A 19844-nucleotide genomic window follows, 5' to 3' on the forward strand; every position below is an offset into this window, starting at 1 on the left:
CGCCGATCCACGATTCGCGAATTTGTGGATTTGCGGATTCGCGAATCCGCAAAATCCGCGAATTTGCGGATTAGTGGATTTTTTTAATGGGGGGCGGGGGGGGGGTCTTCTGTGCGGCCTCGACAAATCTCACAAATGTTTTTGGGCTGATGAATGAGTCACTGAATTTGAGCTTCAACTAGTTCCAGCTACCATGTGTGTGTTACTATGCAATCGTCCCGAAGGGCGCAGGGGTCCCTTGAGTGAGCTGTCCATCATAGTGGGTAAATGGCGGGAAGACTGTGCACACCGCGAGTGTGTGAGCGGGGCCAAACTGGCGGGGCTTCCATGTGAGTTCACATGCCTCTTGTGTGTATAAAAGGTCAGAGACCGATCAATCAATCAATCAATCAATCAAAGACATTTATAGAGCGCACTTCTTACCCGGAGGGTCTCAAGGTGCTTGGGGGGGGGGGGGTGTGCCGCTACTGCTCGAACAGCCAGGTCTTGAGCTTCTTCCTGAAGGAGAGGTGGTCCTGGGTCAGGCGCAGGTCGGTCGGGAGGGAGTTCCAGGTCCTGGCGGCCAGGTAGGAGAAGGACCTTCCTCCTGTTGTCGTTCTTCGGATGCGGGGGACGGCGGCGAGGGCGTGACTGGCTGATCGGAGATGGCGTTTGGGAGCGTAGAAGTTGATGCGGTTGTTGAGGTAGCTCGGGCCTTGATCGTGTAGGGCTTTGTGTGCGTGGGTGAGGAGACAGAAGGTGATTCTTTTGTTGACGGGGAGCCAGTGCAGGTCTCTCAGATGTCCGGAGATGTGGCTGTGTCGTGGGATGTCGAGGATGAGTCTAGCTGAGGCGTTCTGGATCCGCTGGAGTCTCTTCTGGAGCTTGGCGGTGGTTCGGCGTAGAGGGCGTTGCCGTAGTCCAGTCGGCTGGTGACGAGGGCCTGGGTGACCAACTTCCTGGTCTCGGTGGGGATCCACCGGAAGATCTTCCGTAGCATGCGCAGGATGTTGAAGCATGACGAGGAGACGGCGTTGACTTGTCTGGTCATGGTGAGGGAGGAGTCCAAGATGTAGCCCAGGTTGCGTGCGTGGTCTGTCGATTTGGGTGCGGTGCCCAGGGCAGGGGGCCACCAGGAGTCGTCCGAGGCGGAAGGCGAGGAACCCAGGATGAGGACTTCCGTCTTGTCTGAGTTCAGTTTCAGGCGGCTGGTCGTCATCCACTCGGCTACGTCTTTCATTCCTTCGTGAAGGTTGGCTCTGGCGGCGGCGGGGTCGTTGGTCAGGGAGAGGATCAGCTGGGTGTCGTCAGCGTACGAGATGATGTTGAGGTTGTGTTGGCGTGCGATGGCCGCGAGGGGGCTCATGTAGACGTTGAAGAGGGTGGGGCTCAGCGAGGATCCTTGAGGGACGCCGCAGATGACTTCGGTGGCCTCTGACTTGTACAGTGGTAGACGGACTCTCTGTGTTCTTCCGTCGAGGAAGGAGATGATCCATTCCAGAGCCTTCTCCTGGATTCCGACGTTGCTGAGGCGCTTCACTAGGGTGCGGTGGCAGACAGTGTCGAATGCCGCGGAGAGGTCTAGGAGGATGAGGGCTGCTGTTTCTCCGTTGTCCATCAGGGCTCGGATGTATCCGGTGGCAGTGATGAGGGCGGTCTCGGTGCTGTGGTTGGCTCGGAAGCCAGACTGTGAGGGGTCGAGGGATCCGTTCGTCTCGAGGAAGGCGTCCAGCTGTTTGTTGACTGTCTTCTCGATGACTTTGGCTGGGAACGGGAGGAGCTAGATGGGGTTTCTTTAGTAGGGCGCTGAGTTCGGCGTGCTTCCAGCTCTCCGGGAAGGTGGCGGTGTCGAAGGAGGTGTTGATGATGTCCCGCAGGTAGGGTGCGATGACAGCGTCAGCCTTGTTGAAGACGTGGTGAGGGCAGGGGTCGGTCGGAGATCCGGAGTGGATGGAGTTCATCATGCGGACGGTGTCTTCGGTGCTGATCAGAGTCCAGGCGCGGATGGTGGTGGTGGGGGGCGGTGGTTCGGTCGTGGCGTGCGTCGGTTGAGTGCTGAAGCTGTTGTGTATGTCCGCGATCTTGTTGTGGAAGTTGGAGGCGAGGGAATTGCAGAGGTCTTGCGATGGGGTGATGTCGTTGTTTCCGGCGTTGGGGTTGGAGAGCTCTTTCACGATGTTGAAGAGTTCCTTGCAATTGTGTGCGTTGTTGTCCAGCCGGTCCTTGAATGCAGTTTTCTTGGTGGCGCGGATCAGTTGGTGGTGTTTCCGGGTGGCAAGCTTGAGGGTGGTCATGTTGTACGGTGTTGGTTCCCTTCTCCAGGCTTTCTCGAGGGCTCAGCAGTTCTTCTTGGAGCTCTTGAGTTCGTCGGTGAACCATGGGGCCTTCTTGCTGCCGGGTCTGCTGGGCGGGGTCCTCAGTGGGGCGAGTTCGTCCGCGCAGTAGCTGATCCACTTCGTGAGGTTGTCGGTGGCCTGGCTGGGGTTCGCTGAGCTGGCGGGAGGGTGCTGGTTCAGGGAAGCGGCGAGCTGGTCGGATGTGATCTTGTTCCAGCTTCTACGAGCAACCTGTTGCTGGTGGTGGTGGATCGTCGTTTTTCTGAAGGTGAAGTGGACGCAGCTGTGGTCCATCCAGTGGAGTCCAGTGGCGTGGCTGAAGGCGATGTCTTTGCTGGATGAGAAGACGGCGTCGAGTGTATGTCCGGCGAGGTGGGTGGGGGTGGACACCAGTTGCTTGAGTCCGAGGTTGGCGAGGTTGTCGAGCAGGGTGATGGTGTTGCGGTCGTTGTTGTTCTCCAGGTGGAAGTTGAGGTCCCCCAGGAGGATGTAGTCAGCGGAGGGGAGGGCATGCGGGCTGACGAAGTCGGCGATGTCCTCGCTGAATTGTGTGCGTGGTCCCGGGGGTCGGTAGATCAGGTTGCCTCTCAGAGCAGCAGATCAAGAGAAAGAAGCTCCTGGTCACAGGAACAGCACGAGGATTGCGCTTGTGAAAGTCAAGGATGCAAAGGCCTCTATCCAGCATCACAGCTGATTTTCGACGTAAATTTGGGAAGAAGGCACACCTGCCCAGCCTCGACGACGCTCCCTTGAGTGAGCTGTCCATCCATCATCTTCCTGTAACTATTTTAGGATGGCGCTGGTAAGATGCCAGCGCCATCCTAAAATAGTTACTAAATCAGCTTCACTATTAGATAAAATAAGGCAGGTGCTCGAGCACCTGCTTTATTTTATCTATTAGTGCTTCCTGTGCTTCCTGTTGAAGCTAACTTAGTAACTATTTTAGGATGGCGCTGGCAGCTTGCCGGCGCCATCCTAAAATTGTTAGAACAACAGCTTCAAGCTTGAAGGCTTGAACTTTTGCCCCCCGAATCCGCCGCTCGCGGATTCGCGGATTTTCGGTAAATTCACGGGAGTTCGCGGATTGCGGATTTACCAAAAATCCGCGAAATCCGCGAGTGGAACGGATTTTGCGCTCTCACGCTTACTTGTCATTCTAGTGGAGACATACTTTCTCACTAAGTAATTTTTCACATAAAAGGTCCTTGGGCCATTCACGGGCGTTCCTATATTTTATAGCTTAATTGCATTTTGTCACAGCTAAAATATGCGAGAGCTGGTGAGGTTTGGAATATTGTTTGAGAGACATTAGCTCGTTGTTTGTACGTATATTGCCTAAAATTGCTATCTGAAACACAGAGTGTGGAGATTCAGGGCACATAAGCCTACAAAAACTCCCATCAAGTTAGCAGCAGAAGGATACTACTCATCCACTCAGAAAACTGTCAGAGCAAAATGCTTCTGGACAGGACCATCAAAATAATGGGGGGAAACGCCACTGAATCAAAAGCGGACACCCTAGTTAAACATTAAAGCCATCTAATCAGGATCATGAGGCTAACTCAGGGCCCACTCTAAGTAAATGGTACCGATTAGAATCAATAGGTCTGTCATACGACTGCTAAAGCAGGTTGTATCAGACCCCTAAAATGGTAAGTTCTCCATCTGCATTTTTCTCCATTCAAAATTGCTTTTAATATTTCTCATTAATGGTGTTAGGACTGCTTTTAAGTGCTGCTGAATTTAATGGAAATGAAACGTAATTTTTATCAGCTACTGAAGGCAGGAATTAACACTCGATATTTTTGTCAAGAAGACATCCTTAAAGTCCTGGGCTTGACTATTAAAACATATTGCCTAAGTCCAATAGGTTTAGTGAAAGTAAATCAAGAATACTCTTATATGTATGTTTTAGACTACGAAACCAAAGCCCAGGAGTAGAAACATGGTATCATGATGGCATGGAGAGAGGAGGCAACCCTAGTCACTTTTGCTCCTACTATTCCTTACACCCATCGGTCTTCCCATCATCTTTTGACAGCATGATTTATTCATTCTTCTCCCTTTCCCCATTTATCACTTCTTTTCCATCGTTAATTCTCCTTCCTTTCTCATTCGAATACCTCCACGCCTTCCTTACTTGCCTTCCTCACTGGTAAACTCAAGCTGTGCCTTCCTCCTTTCTTGACTCGCTTCCTCTCACCATTTCTTTCATTCACATCCCTTTCTTTTGTACCCCGCTTACCTGCCCTCTCATTTTCTCTTTCTCGTTTTAGAGACCATCTGCCTTGCAAGCAACAGGTCACTGGAGAAGCCAGTGAGAGAAGGCAGGTTCCCTAATGAAAGCAAGTGAGTGGGAAGTATCAAGCGTATCTGCTGGAGATAGCAGTATACAATCTGATTTTCCCAAAGGCTTTAATCAAAATAGAACTTACTTCACTTTCATTCTTTTGAGGATGAGTAAATGTCCTTGACTAAAATACTCTCAAAGTCGCACTAATCTCTGGAGCATTAAATCTGTAGTGCACTATACAAATATCAACTTTCCAGTGCAATTACAGCTGCACAAATATTTCTGAATTTGCAATTTCACTAATTAGCAACATGCTATGGAAAACAAGGGTAAGATTAATGTGGCTCACTTACTCCTTGACAGTGTAAATAGTCTACGGTTTTAGTTATTGTGTATAACACAGCGCTTGCTTCCCGCTCAGAAAAGTACTTCTGTCGGAGAATCCGATCTAGCAACTCTCCTCCCTTCATCAATTCAGTAACGAGATACACATATTTGCCATTGTCATCATACACCTGCAAAAGGAAACAAAATGAGGAAATAAGTTAAAACATTTAGACAGCGAACCAAATGGCACCTCGGAAGGTAAAAGCATAAACACATCTGTCAAAATGCAAAAAATGGATTTATTAAAGTGAACCTTCAAGATACATTTAAGATACTAGCAAGGAAATATGCCAGACTTCCCATGGTGTTATTACAGGAAGAGGGCATATTATCTAATGACGGTGAAGGTGTGCACCGATGTTGCTGGATGTTTTTAATAAGAAATACAATTAATTTATAGTTGCTGCTAATACCCAAATTAATGGTACTCAATCTTAGTACCTCAGTAGTAAGGAAGGCTGAGTCTGCCTGGATTCAAACACATGACGTTTACATAGCAATCTTGCCCACTCACTAATAAACAAGTGCGGCCACTAAAAGATCTTGAGAAATGGTGGTCTATTAAAACATGACAGGGATGCAAGAACTAGACTAAATTGTTACAGACGTTAAAATTTATGAGATTTAGGTTCGGCGTATAAATGAATTACTCGATAATGCAGTGGGAAATTCTGCACCTGGTAAATACTGTGTTCACACTTGCCAGAATTCTGGTGACAAGTGACGGGGATAACCATCTGAGGAGTATATTTCTCCCAAGTATGTAATTATAATCAATCAATCAATCATTAATTTGTAGAGGTCACTACATGCTGAGAGAGGGGAGAAGGCGGGTGCTGTTGCTACTGGTCGAACAGCCAGGTCTTGAGTTGTCTCCTGAAGGTTAGAAGGTCTTCCGTTTGTCGTAGGATGAAGGGGAGGGTGTTCCAGGTTGTGGCGGTGCGGCGGGAGAAGGATCTGCCTCCGGCTGTGGTTCTACGGATGCGTGGGACGGTAGCCAGGGAGAGGTCTGCAGAGCGGAGTTTCCTGTTGGGTGCGTAGGAGAGTCGACTGTTGAGGTAGGCTGGGCCGGTCTTGTGGAGTGCCTTGTGTGCGTGGTTCAGGAGCCTGAAGGAGATCCTTTTGTCGATAGGGAGCCAGTACAGGTTCTTGAGGTGGGGGGTTATGTGGTCGCGGCGCGGAACTTCAAGGATCAGGCGTGCAGAGGCATTCTGGATTCTTTGCAGTCTGTTGATGAGCTTGGTCGGGGTGCCTGCGTAGAGGGCGCTCCGTAGTCGAGTCTGCTCCCGACTAGGGCCTGGGTGATTGTTTTCCTTGTGTCTGTCGGGATCCAGGCTAAAACTCTGGTTTCTACCTTAATCAGAAATACAAGAATTATCTAATGAGGGGCTAAGCAGTTAATCGTGCATGTTATAGGGAAAAAATGCTCAGCTGGGTTCTCTTAGGAACAGTTGATAGAAGATGTTTCTCAGATAGCATGTTTACGAGAAATATGGCCAACAATACACTAAGCACCCTAAGTCAATATTGTAAACCTCACCAGTGCCTGTATATTTCAGCTGCAACAAAAACATTTAAACTACAAATACAGGAAAGTCCGTGAAGGGCGGAAGGACCTTTTATGTGACACATGCCTTAGAGAGAGAATAAATCTCAGTCAGAAAAGAAAGGGTGTGAGTGAGCAGAACAGGAATTCTGAATATGGTTAACTTACTAAGAAGCTTCTAAAGCATGTACCGCCCAAGCTGTGTCTATTTGCATTAGTGACAAGAACAAGTGATCAAGCAGGTAACCAAAGTGTCCTCCTGAATAACTAATGGCAGTTCGTTCTAGGTCAGTGCAGCTTGCACTGAGAAGCATCTTTTTGTTTAGATATCGTTTTATTGACTTTAAGAAGAGATTTTTCTGCGATCCAACAGAGTTTGTGGCATGGTATATTAGTTTACTTCACATAACAAGAAAAGAGGGAAGGATCCTAAGATCCTCATAATTAAAGGCTGGACTGGGAGTTTTAAACTTGATTATTTCTTTCCTTCAAGCTAGTGAGAAAGAGCCCAGCAGCTAAGACGCAATTCATTTTCCATGCCTACATACCAAACAAAAAGTCCCATTTGAGACTACCAGAACCAGGTAAAAAAACAATATGGGAAAGCCCAGCACATAAATAATTAGCATTGCGTATGCATGAGTCTACGGAAGTTCCAACTATAACAACTGTACTCTTCAGGGAGGGCAAGGGCATGCCTTTTTTAACTTCACAATTCACAAGCAGCAGGTCATTGGTACATTAATATGAGGAAATAGAGAGAGACATATCAGCCTTTGATTTTTTTGATGGAAAAAAAACAATTACCATCCAATGGTGAGAATGCAAAAGGCAGATGAATTTTCACTGCCAGAGAGGGTAAGCATATAGTAACACTACATAGGCAGCCATACATTCTACAAATAAAACACTAAATTAGCATGTTAGTGCCTTGTCTCTGCTACTTCAAAGGAAGTGTAATAAGTCGGAACAGTGGAAGGTAATCATCATTACGATCTATGACATTTACGTGAGACATATCACATTTGTTTGGAGGAGTGGTTACTTATTACACCATCAGTTTTTTAATGCTTTCTGACGGTACCCTTCACTATTTACAAAAAACTACGTCAGTCAAATAAGGGTGATGAAGGTTAATCTTCGTTTTAATATAATATTGCGGTTCTCTAATTGAACTCCTATGGAATGAATTTGCCAAATTCATGACTTCTAAAGCGAGCTCAAACGCAGAGGAAAAAGTTGCTTTATCTTCAGAAACAGTCTTTCTGGTGGATACTCTATCTAAATGCAGATTCCTCACCTCGTAAACATTCCACAGGTGTCGGACTGTATTCAGAAACTTCAAAGCAGTCTTTCTGTGCACCAGTAGGTGACACTGTGTGATTCCGCACCAGCTCCTTTCTGCTCTTGAAGTGACAAGTGCTACCACATACAAGTGCCACCCATGCTCAGTCATGTCAGTTGCTTTCTTATGCTCTCCACACACTCAGATACAAAGTCTCTCAGCAAATTTGCAATGGTCAGTGTACAAAGTTATATATTGGGACCTTTTTAAAGGGAAAAAAGTTCAGTCAATACAACAAGGAAGGTCAGTGAGGAATCTGCGGTTGAATAGAGTTCCCACCAAAAAGAGGTAACTTGTTCTTCTGATGGGTACTTCTAACCGCAGATTCCTTACCTTGTGAATAGATACAATAGCCATACCTTCTGATGTGGTGGGTCTGAACTGGTTCAGAAGACAAAGTCCAGCCGGACTGAGTGGACAAAAGTCCCTTTTTAACGGATCACACTGTTGAGGCAGAAGTGCTTTGTGAACATATGCACCGACCCCCATGTACTTGCATTACAAGTATCAAGGACAGGAACTCAATGCCAGTGCAGGAGTTGCAGCTTTAGCAATGGTGAAAGGAGCCAGAAAGCCTTCTGGAGGCTGTTTTTCATCCAGTGTGCAGCAGATAATAAATGTTGAAAACAATCCTCTGGGACATGGTCTTTTATTGGACTTCCTTAGCCTCTTTCCCCCTGAAAACCCAATATCTAGCCACCGACTCAATGTTCTTTGGTGCCATCTACATAAAAGCTTAGTGCCTTCTTAGGATCCAAACAATGGAATATCCCTTCCTCCTTACGGGAATGGGGTGGAGCAAATAAAGCCAGGGAATGATAGCCTGACTGACATGACATGGAGTGACCACTTTTGACAAACAGGAAGTTTGGGTTCTCAACACCAACTAATTCGGAAAAAATGTAGTAAAAGGTGGGTTAAAGGAAGCTCACTAGCATGCCTACTTGATGTTATGGTGATGAGAAAACCACTTTTAATGTCAGGCCCCTTAATGGACAACCGCATAGCAGCTCAACAGCACATGAAGTGGGAACTACATTTAAGTCCTTCTGTGGTATAGAAAAAAAGTTTGGTAGAAAAAAGTGTAATAAACCTTTTAAAAATCTCATCGCAACAGGTGAGTTAAATAGAGAAAGTTAATCCAGCAACTGCAGAAAAGCAGAAAGAGCCTACAACCAGCCCTTATCAGTGCCCAGAGCAAGTCATTGCTGTGCCAGTGACAAAGAAACAACAAACCCGCCGATAATTTTGCTTGTAGTGGATCAATTCGGCACATGCCATACAGAGCCACACATTTTTTTTAACGACTGGCATAAACCAATTTCATAGATGGACGCCTCACTAGCAAGAAGATCTTAACAGCCTGAGGAGAACGGTTAAATTTAGTCAGCTACCAATGCTCAACCTCTATGCATAGAGAGGCCTATTGTGCAGGCCCGGGTACTACACCTTGCCCTGCTACTGCAACAGAAGATCCTCCTGAAGCAGAAACTTTATCACTGGGCAGATGCTCATGCGCAGGAGTTCAGGGTACCACACACTCATGGCCCTATCCAGTTTCTGTAGAATGACGAGTCAGGTGGTTCCTGATCTTCATAACTTGGGACAGGAAAGGCAGCAGCAGGAAGGAATACAGGAGTCCCAGGTTCCACTCTAGGCAGAATGCATCTTAGAGAAAGACTCCTTAGGAAATCCAACAATCTAGTGTTCTCTGCAGTGTCCAAAGGTCACACCGGGGTCTCTATTGAAGGAAAAATGCATCTCAGAGAAAGACTCCTTAGGAAATCCAACAATCTAGTGTTCTCTGCAGTGGCCAAAAGGTCACGACGGGAGCTCTATTGATGGAAGATGCCCTCCACCTCCTCTAGGTGTAACTACCATTTGTGATTTGCTAAGCGTTAGTGGCTAAGTTCATCTGATTGGATTGGATTTATTTTCCTATAGAGTGCCTGAATAACCCTCCAAGGGGTATCTCCACGCTGACGGAATGCTTGCTACCAGCCACAGATTGATACAGATTAGAACAATAGGGTTTTAAGGAGTTTTCTAAACTGTAAGTGATCCGAACAGTATCGCAAGTGCACCAGGAGTGCGTTCCAGAGGGTAGGGGCAACGTGGGAGAAAGATTTTCCTCCTAAGCGCTCCTTATTGTATCGAGGAGTTACAAGGAGAGATCTGGAACCTGATCGAAGAGACCTAGTCGGCAGGTAGTTGGTAGGTTTCTTTGCTAAGTAGCTAGGGCCTTTGCCATTCAGAGGTTTGTGCACTTTGCAACAAATCTTAAACCTGATCTGCATCTGCACTGGCAGCCATGAAGCTGTCACAGAAGGGGCAAGGAAGCAATTAAAGGTGGGCGATTAGCTACCAGGTGAGCAGCAATGTTCTGAACTACTTGCAGCCTGTTCATAGATGCTTCATTAGCTGAAATCATCAGTGAATTACAATAATCTAGCAGGCTTAACACTAGCACCCGGATAAGTGTGTTTTCCGTGTGTTTAGTGACAGAAAAGGGAATACCTACCTTAGGAGACCAAGCATGTGAAAGCATGACCCAACAGTCGATGTAACGTGCTCTTTCATGGTCAACTTCTGGTCCAAACGGACACCCACGTTTTTTATCACTAGTTTAGGCGTAGGTGTGGTGCCCATTTCCTCTGACCACTTCCCCAGGGGACCACCTCAACATTGCTTCGCCAAACTGCATTATCTCAGTTTTCCCTGCATTGAGCTGGAGAAAGTTATTTCATATCCAGCTTACAATGGCGCGCATACCCTCCGAGAAGCTAGACCGAGCATTAGGATTGTTCTTGTCACAGGAGAGTAGAAGCGGAGTATCATCAGCATAAGACATAGGGACAAAACCTAAATTCCTCAGTAATCCCGCTAAGGGGGCAACATAAATGTTGAATAAGGTGGGACTCATGCATGATCCCTGCAGCAATCCCCTACTCAATTTTGTGGTTTTTGAACGGAATGGGCCAAGATTTATAGTTTGTGTTCTGTCAGACAGCAAACTCGTCATCCATTTTAAAGCACTCCCATGGAGGCCATTTCCCCAAGCCTCCTGAGCACGGTCTGATGGGAAATAGTATTGAAGGCTGCCGATAAATCAAGCAACACCAGTAGCACCGCTTGTCCGTTGTCTAGGGACATTCTGATGTTGTCAATAACTTCAATCAAAGCAGTCTCCGTACTATGTCTGAGATGAATCAAGGCAGTTCGAGGCTTCAACAAAATCAGACAAATGTGTGTTGGTATGCTTTTCTAGTACCTTGCTCAGGAAAGGTAATAACGAAATGGGTCAGTAATTGGATAAATCTTCTATAGGGGCTTTAAGATTTTTCCGGATGGGAATTATTTGTGCTGCTTTCCATGCGGAAGGGAGGATGCCCTTTTCTATAGAGCAGTTAGGAGCTCCAAGTTGCTTGGCCAGCAAAGAGGTGATCTTAGCAGGGATGATGTCCAGTGGGAAACCTGATTTTATAGTTCTAAGTAGTGTCTCTACATCTTCGGGCTTGAGTGCTGTGAATGTATCTAGCCTCTGTGCATTGTCTGCAACTGCATGGTGGTTAGCCGTGGATACAATATGAGGGCTTCCAGTTGCAATAATTTTGTTGTAGATCAACTAAATTTTTGGGGTAAAATGTATTGCTAGTTTGTCACATAGAGCTTGGGTGAGTATTTGTTCTTTATCGCATGCCTTGGGGTTGGTGAAGGTTCTTAAGATCTGATAGAAGGTTTTAGGGGCATTCCCTGCTTGTACGAGTTCTTGCGCTATATGGGTTCTGCAAGCATATTTAATGTTTCCATGGTATTGGGCCAGTACTAGTTTGTATCTTTCTCTATCCTGTGAGTGATGTGATAAACGCCATAGTCCTTCCAATTTTTTACAACTGCTCTTTTCTGTTCAGAGATTGGGAGAGAACCAATCTGTCTGAGGACGCCTGGCTACGCTGGAGCATTTTTTTCAGCAGGACCAAATGGTCGATGGTGGTTTTGATGGTAGAGTTAAAATAAGCTTGGCACTCATCCACATTTTCAGAATTTTGAGGGCTAAGGAAAGTATTTTGAAAACCCTCAGGCGTGAGTTTGTACCACTGTCTACTCCACCTAGGTGAATTAATACGAGAATTGTTAAGTGTCCCGGGCCCCTAATATAGAACTCTAATAGTGAATGGTCTGTCCAAGTGAGTGGAGAGGTGGCACCACAGATGAAATTAGAGGAGTTGGTGAAGATAATATCTAGCGTATGTCCCTATATGTGAGTGGGCCCACAATTGATCTTACCTAATTCAAATAAGGTTCGGTCTGCCAGAAAGGTAGCAGTGTCTTGGTGTGTGATGTTTTGGCTATGGATATTGAAATCGCCTAGAAGCAGTAAGTTGCTAGTTGAAATCACATGTGCTAGAATAAATTACATTTGTTTTTTTCATTTTTTTTCCCCCAAACCTTTATTAGGAAGTATATCAGAATGATACATTCAGCAGTTCAACAAATCAATTTAAACAAACACCTTCTCCTTACTGGTTATCTTTGTTCTTAATTAGATCTCCGCCGGCACATCACATCATTGTATCATCATGCTTAGGACTCCGTTTCTGTCTTTCCCTTCCCACCTCCCTCACTCCCATTGTACCTCCCCTCCAGATCAAAATTCCATTTGTTGAAGCGAGAAATTAGAGAGGGACCCTGGGGGTCGATAGACCAGAGCACCTTTCCAGCAATGGTGAGAGAGCTGGTCTATTCTAAAAACAAAAATTTCTAAAGTGTCATTACTTAGTTGATCAATGAATATACACTTTAATGGACTCTTTATGGATAGTAGCCCCCCCCCCCCCGCCCCCCCTCCCCCCATCCTGGAAGCTCTATTCAACTTTTGGATCCGATATCCTTCCGGGAGAGCCACAGCAATAGCTGGTTTTGAGCTGGGTTTTATCCAGGTTTCCGTTAGGGACCCGATGTCAGGAAGTTTGGATGAGAACAGGTCCCATATTTCTGTTGATTGTTTTGACAGAGAGCTCACAGCTCACATTACATAATTGACAATTCTAGTTTTGAGATTCCAGAGGAATAAGGGAAGAGGAATCAGTCTGGTCGAGGTGGCAACTTTGACAGTTACTCCCACCGGGCATCATACTCTTAAGATTAAGAGTAGCTTGTTTCACGCTCTGAAAGCGGCATGATCTACATGTGAAGGGGCCTTCCAGTGTCATGCATAATATGGTGTTATGTAAAAGAGTGCAGTTATCTAGGTCATCTTTTCTGAAGCCTAGGAGTTCTTGCGTCGTATATCTCACCAAATACTTATTACCTACATCTGCTGCAGGACGAACAGGGGTCTTGAGTCCTGGAGACGTCCAGGTGTGGACGGGCACAGATGGGCTTGCCTTAGGCACGTTGTGCCAGCCGTCCGTTTATGTAGGAGAGGTCAACAGCTAGACCCCTAACCTCCACACTACTTCTCAGAAAACCGGAAGTGCCCAAAGCCTCTCCCTCTACGCACCAACTCCCTCCACTCAAGCGGGAAAAACTCGTGGTGGACCGGAGAGAGACGCAACCGCCTAATAGAGTTATGCAGTATTAGTGAAGGCAGGTAGGATGAATATCAATGTTGCAGCCAGTAAAATGCACCACTACTGCCAACAATAAGGAGCCCTTCAAAGTAACTATAATTAGAATTAAGATTCAAACTTTAAAAATGCCTTAAAATGCTTCTGTTCTCACTTTCTCACTGTGAGCTGTGTCAAGCACGTCAAGCTGTGTTCTTTAGCGATCTTGCTAGGTGGATCACTACCAGAGAAATTCTCTGGCAGTCCAGGCTCTTCAAGAGGAGGAGAGACAATGTTCAGTTTTCCGTCCATCATCTTTTTGTGTTGCTAGTCGCCCCAAGTGAGACAGGTATACCCAGACGTGGCTCCCATGCTCACTATGCAAATGGATTCTTGCTAGCCTGGCTAATGTGGGGTGATACCCTGAAACCGGTCCTAGGATGCTTGTTTCAGGTCCAGGGAGGAAATGCCTTGCAGTTCGGGCTGCGCTGTTCCCATGGGGAGCAGGGAAAATACATATTTGCATATGGCTGGGTTCAAACTGGAATGGCATGGTGAGCACAAAAACTATGGATATAGGCACATATATTTTTACTGGGGTGGATGTTTGACAATGTTCAGCATTCAGTCCATCATCTTTTTGTGTTGATACAGGACTCAAGCCCCACTTGGCCCTGCTTGTTGCAGTACCACATGGAGGTGGTATTGTCTGTGAGCATCTCCACCAGCTTTCCTCTGTTGGTGTGCAGGAAAGCCTTCGAAGGAAAGCAAATTGCCGGACACTCCAACAAACTGAAGTAAAGTTGAGCTTCTGCCGGACACCAGAAGCCTCTGATCTTCACCTCTCCCTGGAGGCTTTCCCAACCCAGAAGGGGTGGATTCATCATCACTGTTCAATTCAAGTGGGGTACAGAGAGGGATCTGCCACTAACCCAATTGTGCTGCAGGAGCCATCACTGCAGAATATTTGCAGTCTGCTCTGACATCTGGATATAATCTGACAGATTCCACTGGTGCTCTGCCCACTGGCACTTTAGTTCCCAGTGCAGATCCTGCATATACTGTCTGGCATGCTTAAGGGGCAGGATGCCAGAATGCCCAACAGCCTCAGAGTCATCCACACTGATATCTAACACAGAGACCATAGCTTGAATGTGCTGAATTCTCAGCTCTAGGGAAAATGCATAAAACCATATCATATCCTAAATGGCTTCAATATCAATAATGATAGTGAGTTCACATTAGTTGGAGATTTCAATGTCCACAGTGAGAAACCAGACTGTAATGAGGCACAATCACTAATAACAGACCTATCATCCTTACGTTTGACACTGAAGAATAATGGACCCACCCATCAGGCTGGTCATACTTTAGACCTAATTTTTTCCAATGTTCAGACTATTTCGTGCCCGCCTGCTACTCAGGTGAGTTGGACTGACCATTTCATTGTGGAATTTATTACCCCTTTTCAGGCACCCAACCTCACACACCCCATCACCATACCTTGCATCCGTAGACAGTGGCATAAAGTCACTAATTCTACTTTTAGAGAAAATGTTAACCTCCCTGTCCTACGACCCTCGGATGATATTGAAACAGCTCTTAAGAAATTCGAAGGTGAAACTAGGAAAGTTATAGATATAATTGCCCCATTAAAGCTTTTTAAATCTAGGCCAGCCAAAAAGCAAGAAGTTTGGTTCTCTGATCATCTAAGAACTCTCAAACAATGAGCTAGGAAATTAGAAAAAAGATGGAGAACATCCCATCTCCTAGAGGATAAGAATAAATACTGGAGCGCACTATCCTCTTACCATAAAGCGATATGTTGTGCGCGGAAAGCACATATTGCTACCCAAATACAAGAGGCTGGAAACTTCCCTAGAGTTCTCTTCCAAATACTACAAACATTTGCTAAACCCACAGCATGTGAAGCTCCTGACATGTCATCCCAACAGCTGTGTGATGAAATTTCCTGTTTCTTCACTAATAAAATCTATAAAATTTATGATAATACTATGTACGAATCAAGCTTCATTGACTAATATGGCACCCCACCTTAATCTCACAGATTTTATATCGGACTCACAATCTCTGGACAGCTTTCCCCCTATTTCGCTTCAAGAAAGATCCAATCTTATAAAACAGATTAAAAGTGGGAGTCCAGAGGATGCCATCCCTGCTAGATTAATGCCCACATTGGATGAACAACTAAGTCCAATGATCACGGAATTAGTAAACCTCTCACTCACCTCAGGCATTGTCCCCAAGGAATGGAAGCGAGCACTTGTCAGACCCATAAGGAAAAACACCGCCTTACCATGGTCTGACCTGACAAATCTAAGACCTATCTACCCGTTACCTTTCTTGGGGAAAATTATAGAAAAACATATCAATCGCCACCTATCCGGACATATTGAACAAGTACAAGCCCTGGATGAATCCCAATCAGGATTCCGCCCCAAATACAGTACAGAATCCACCTTACTGTCTGTTACTGATGATCTCCACGCCTACCAGGACAAGGGCCTTTCAGTCATCTTGGTTCTACTAGATCTATCGGCAGCGTTCGACACCGTGTCTCATTCCATCCTGACTCAACGGTTGTCGAGCGCTGGCCTTAAGAACAAAGGTCTTGAATGGTTAAAGAGTTTCCTAGCTGATCGCACCCAGAGAGTCACCATGGGTGCATATCGCTCGGCGGAAATTGAGATTTCTAAGGGGGTGCCACAGGGCTCATGTCTGAGCCCCACGCTCTGTAATGGTACACAGACAAAATATCGATTTTTAAATATCGATATACAAAAATATCGAAGTTTAAATATCGATGGGACAAAATATCGAAGGTAAGTAATATCGACAGTCTAAATATCGATATTAGTATGATATCAGTAATATCGAAGTTGTAAATATCGATGTCAATAATATCGAAATAAATAACTTCGATGTTACTAATATCAATTTTTAAATAAATTTAGTGTATATTATATTGTATTTATTATGTTTTATTATTTATTTTTAATGTAATTTAATTAAATATTGTCTTTTACTACTGTAGCGGGTTGTGGGTTTATAGGGGAATAGGGTGGGAAGTAATTTAATTATGTTAAATTAATTATTAATTAGTAGGAATTATTAATTAAATAATTGAGAATTAAATTTTAATTAATTGATTAATTGATAAATATGTTCTGTAGCGGGTTATGGGTTTATAGGGGAATAGGGTGGGAAGTTATTTAATAATAATTAATTGATTAATATATGTTTGTACATATTTTAATTAATAATTAAATGGTAATTAATTTATATTAATTAGTTAATTAATATATTTTTGTACATATTTTTAATTATTAATTAGTTGGTAATTAATATTAATTAGTTAATTACATTAATTATAGTAATTTTTTTATATATATTTTTTTATTCTTAATTAATTAATTGGGAAAAATAATAATTATTAAATTAAATTATTTACAACTAATGTGCTAATATATTTACTTTATTGTTATTGTTAATTAATAATTAAATGGTAATTAAATAATATTAATACATTTTGGGTAAAGGAGTATTTTTAGGGTTCAGGGTCTGTTTTCAGTTTTTGGGTAAAGGGGTATTTTTAGGGTTCAGGGTCAGTTTTCAGTTCTTAGGTAAAGGGGTATTTTTAGGGTTCTGGGTCAGTTTTCAGTTTTTGGGTAAAGGGGTATTTTTAGGGTTCAGGGTCAGTTTTCAGTTTTTGGGTAAAGGGGTATGTTTAGGGTTCAGGGTCAGTTTTCAGTTCTTGGGTAAAGGAGTATTTTTAGGGTTCAGGGTCAGTTTTCAGTTTTTGGGTAAAGGGGTATGGGGTATGTTTAGGGTTCAGGGTCAGTTTTCAGTTTTGGGGTAAAGGGGTATTTTTAGGGTTCAGGGTCAGTTTTCAGTTTTTGGGTAAAGGGGTATTTTTAGGGATAAGGGTCAGTTTTCAGTTCTTGGGTAAAGGGGTATTTTTAGGGTTCAGGGTCAGTTTTCAGTTTTTGGGTAAAGGGGTATTTTTAGGGTTCAGGGTCAGTTTTCAGTTTTTGGGTAAAGGGGTATTTTTAGGGTTCAGGGTCAGTTTTCAGTTTTTGGGAAAAGGGGTATTTTTAGGGTTCAGGGTCAGTTTTGGGTTTTTGGGGTACAGGGATATTTTTAGGGTTCAGGGTCAGTTTTGGGTTTTTGGGGTACAGGCGTACAGGGTAAAAACAAAAAAAAATACATTAAATCAATTTAATAACATTAAAAAAAAAAAAATTACATTAAATTATTAAGTGTTTTATTTATTTTAAATGTATATATATTAGTTTTAATTTTCTTTTAATATTTGTATTTAATATTTGTAAAATTATATGTATTTTAACATTATTTTTACATTATTATTAATACATTTAAAAAAACGATATTTTTAATTCCGATATTTTTGTACTAAGATATTATTTTTTCGATATTTTTGTACTTACCTTTATGAAGATAGGATTCCGATATTTTTGATGTCGATATTTTTGTTCCGATATTTTTGTATTTCGATATTCTGTCTGTCGATATTATGTCAGACATTCCTCTTTAATATCTATGTGGCACCCCTGGCAGGAGTGTTGCGTAGATACGGCTTTGTCCCCGTATCTTACGCAGATGATACGCTGCTCCTTTTCCCCTTCATCTTGTCCCTCCTTATTAGCCTTCACGCCCACACCTTTGCTCAGGTCCGCTGGGGAAGAAATGGAGAGTTAACAGAGAAAATCCCAGTGTCTAGGGGTGTGAGACAGGGATGCGTCCTAGCGCCCACCCTCTTCTCACTATATGTGAATGGGGCGGTGGAATATCTCCAGCAAGAACCAGCCGACGCCCCCTGTCTCGGAGGAGTGCGGATCCCTACCCTGCTTTTTGCGGACGACACGCTTTTGATTTCTAAGACTCCGCAAGGCCTTCAGAAATTGTTAACCCGTTTCCAAAACTTTTGTGTTGCAAGGGGCTTAGTAATCAACGTGGCTAAAACTAAGTTTTTAGTCCTAAATCCTCCAAGGAAACTGGGCCGCCCTCCTATTCTCAATTCTGTTGCCTTGGAGAAAGTATCCGAATTTGATTACCTTGGAATCCGGATTACGGATAGCATGAACTGGACACCCCACATTGCCAAGATGGTCCTGAACCATAAGAGAGCAGGAGGTGCCCTTCTGAGGGAATTCCGGGCATCACTGAGGAGGTCGCTTGCCCCAGTAATTGACATCTACAAGGCTAAGGTAGTAACATCAGCCTTGTATGGGGCCGAACTGTGGGGGCATTGCTGTCTGGACTCCTTGGCAACAGCAGAGAGCAAGCTCTTGAAATCCTTAATCGCCATCCCTTCGAGCACTCCAACAGTGCCTGTGCTGTTGGACACAGGATGTAAGAACATTAAAGACCAAGCCCGGCTTCGCCCACTCCTCCTATGGACACGTATCTGGAGGGGTGAAGAGCTAAAATCGTATGCTGAAAGGTTGGCTGAGATAATGAGCCTGGGCGGCTGGGCGAAGATTAAGTGGTTGAGAGATACCAAAAAACTTTTGGAGGAACTTGGACTGGGGGACTGTTGGGTATTAAGATCGGCTCCACCAAAAGAGGTTCTTAAAAGACTATACTGGAATTGGGCTGCGGATCAGTTAGCTAAAAACACTGGACATTGTAAATCTACAGCTGCCTTTTTAACAGTAAAAGATGCAGTAGTTTACGAGCCTTACCTGGACCTAATAACCCTTCCAGTTGATCGAGCATTGTATTTTAAATTCAGAGTGGGCTCCCTTCCAGTTGGGGCTCTGGTGTCAAAGTGGAAATCAGGTGCTCACACGTCCCCTTTTTGTGCATGTTGTTTAACTAGGATAGAGTCCATTACGCATATTTTGTTCGAATGTCCGGACTATGCTAAACCCAGGAGTTTTTGGCTTAAACCCCTCTGTCGCAATATGGGCACGCGTAGCTATTTAGTCGCCCTGCGCATTCTAATGACGGACACTTCCCCCCCATTGTTTGTGGTGTAGCCAAATTTTTAAAGCAATTTTGGTTGATCCGATGCAAGAGATTGTCATTAGCGGTTTAATTCATTTTTAGCTAATTTATTCTGGCATTAAATGTCCTTTTACCTTTTTTAAATGTACATTTAATACTGCTTTTTAAAATAATGCTTTTTCTAGTTTTGTAAAATTGCTGTATTTTGTGTACGCTTACAAGATATCTTGCATATCGAATAAAAGCTTCAATCACTAGTACAGAATTCACCTTACTGTCTGTTACTCATGATCTCCACGCCTACCAGGACAAGGGCCTTTCAGTCATCTTGGTTCTAATAGATCTATCGGCAGCGTTCGACACCGTGTCTCATTCCATCCTGACTCAACGGTTGTCGAGCGCTGGCCTTAAGAACAAA

The 19844-nt window shown here is 44.3% G+C and overlaps 1 protein-coding gene across 2 annotated transcripts in view; it reads right to left on the bottom strand.

The window, feature by feature from the left end:
* RPS6KA6 (ribosomal protein S6 kinase A6) overlaps positions 1 to 19844 on the bottom strand; it is a 600906-nt gene that overhangs the window by 120486 nt on the left and 460576 nt on the right. For both annotated transcript variants that reach the window (XM_086918765.1, XM_086918766.1), the window contains one exon: positions 4962 to 5123. In XM_086918765.1, coding sequence (XP_086774891.1) covers positions 4962 to 5123 — 162 coding nt within the window. The remainder of the gene's footprint in view (positions 1 to 4961; positions 5124 to 19844) is intronic.

The sequence above is a fragment of the Lissotriton vulgaris genome, chromosome 4_1 (genome assembly GCF_964263255.1).
Source record: "Lissotriton vulgaris chromosome 4_1, aLisVul1.2, whole genome shotgun sequence".
NCBI lineage: Eukaryota > Metazoa > Chordata > Amphibia > Caudata > Salamandridae > Lissotriton > Lissotriton vulgaris.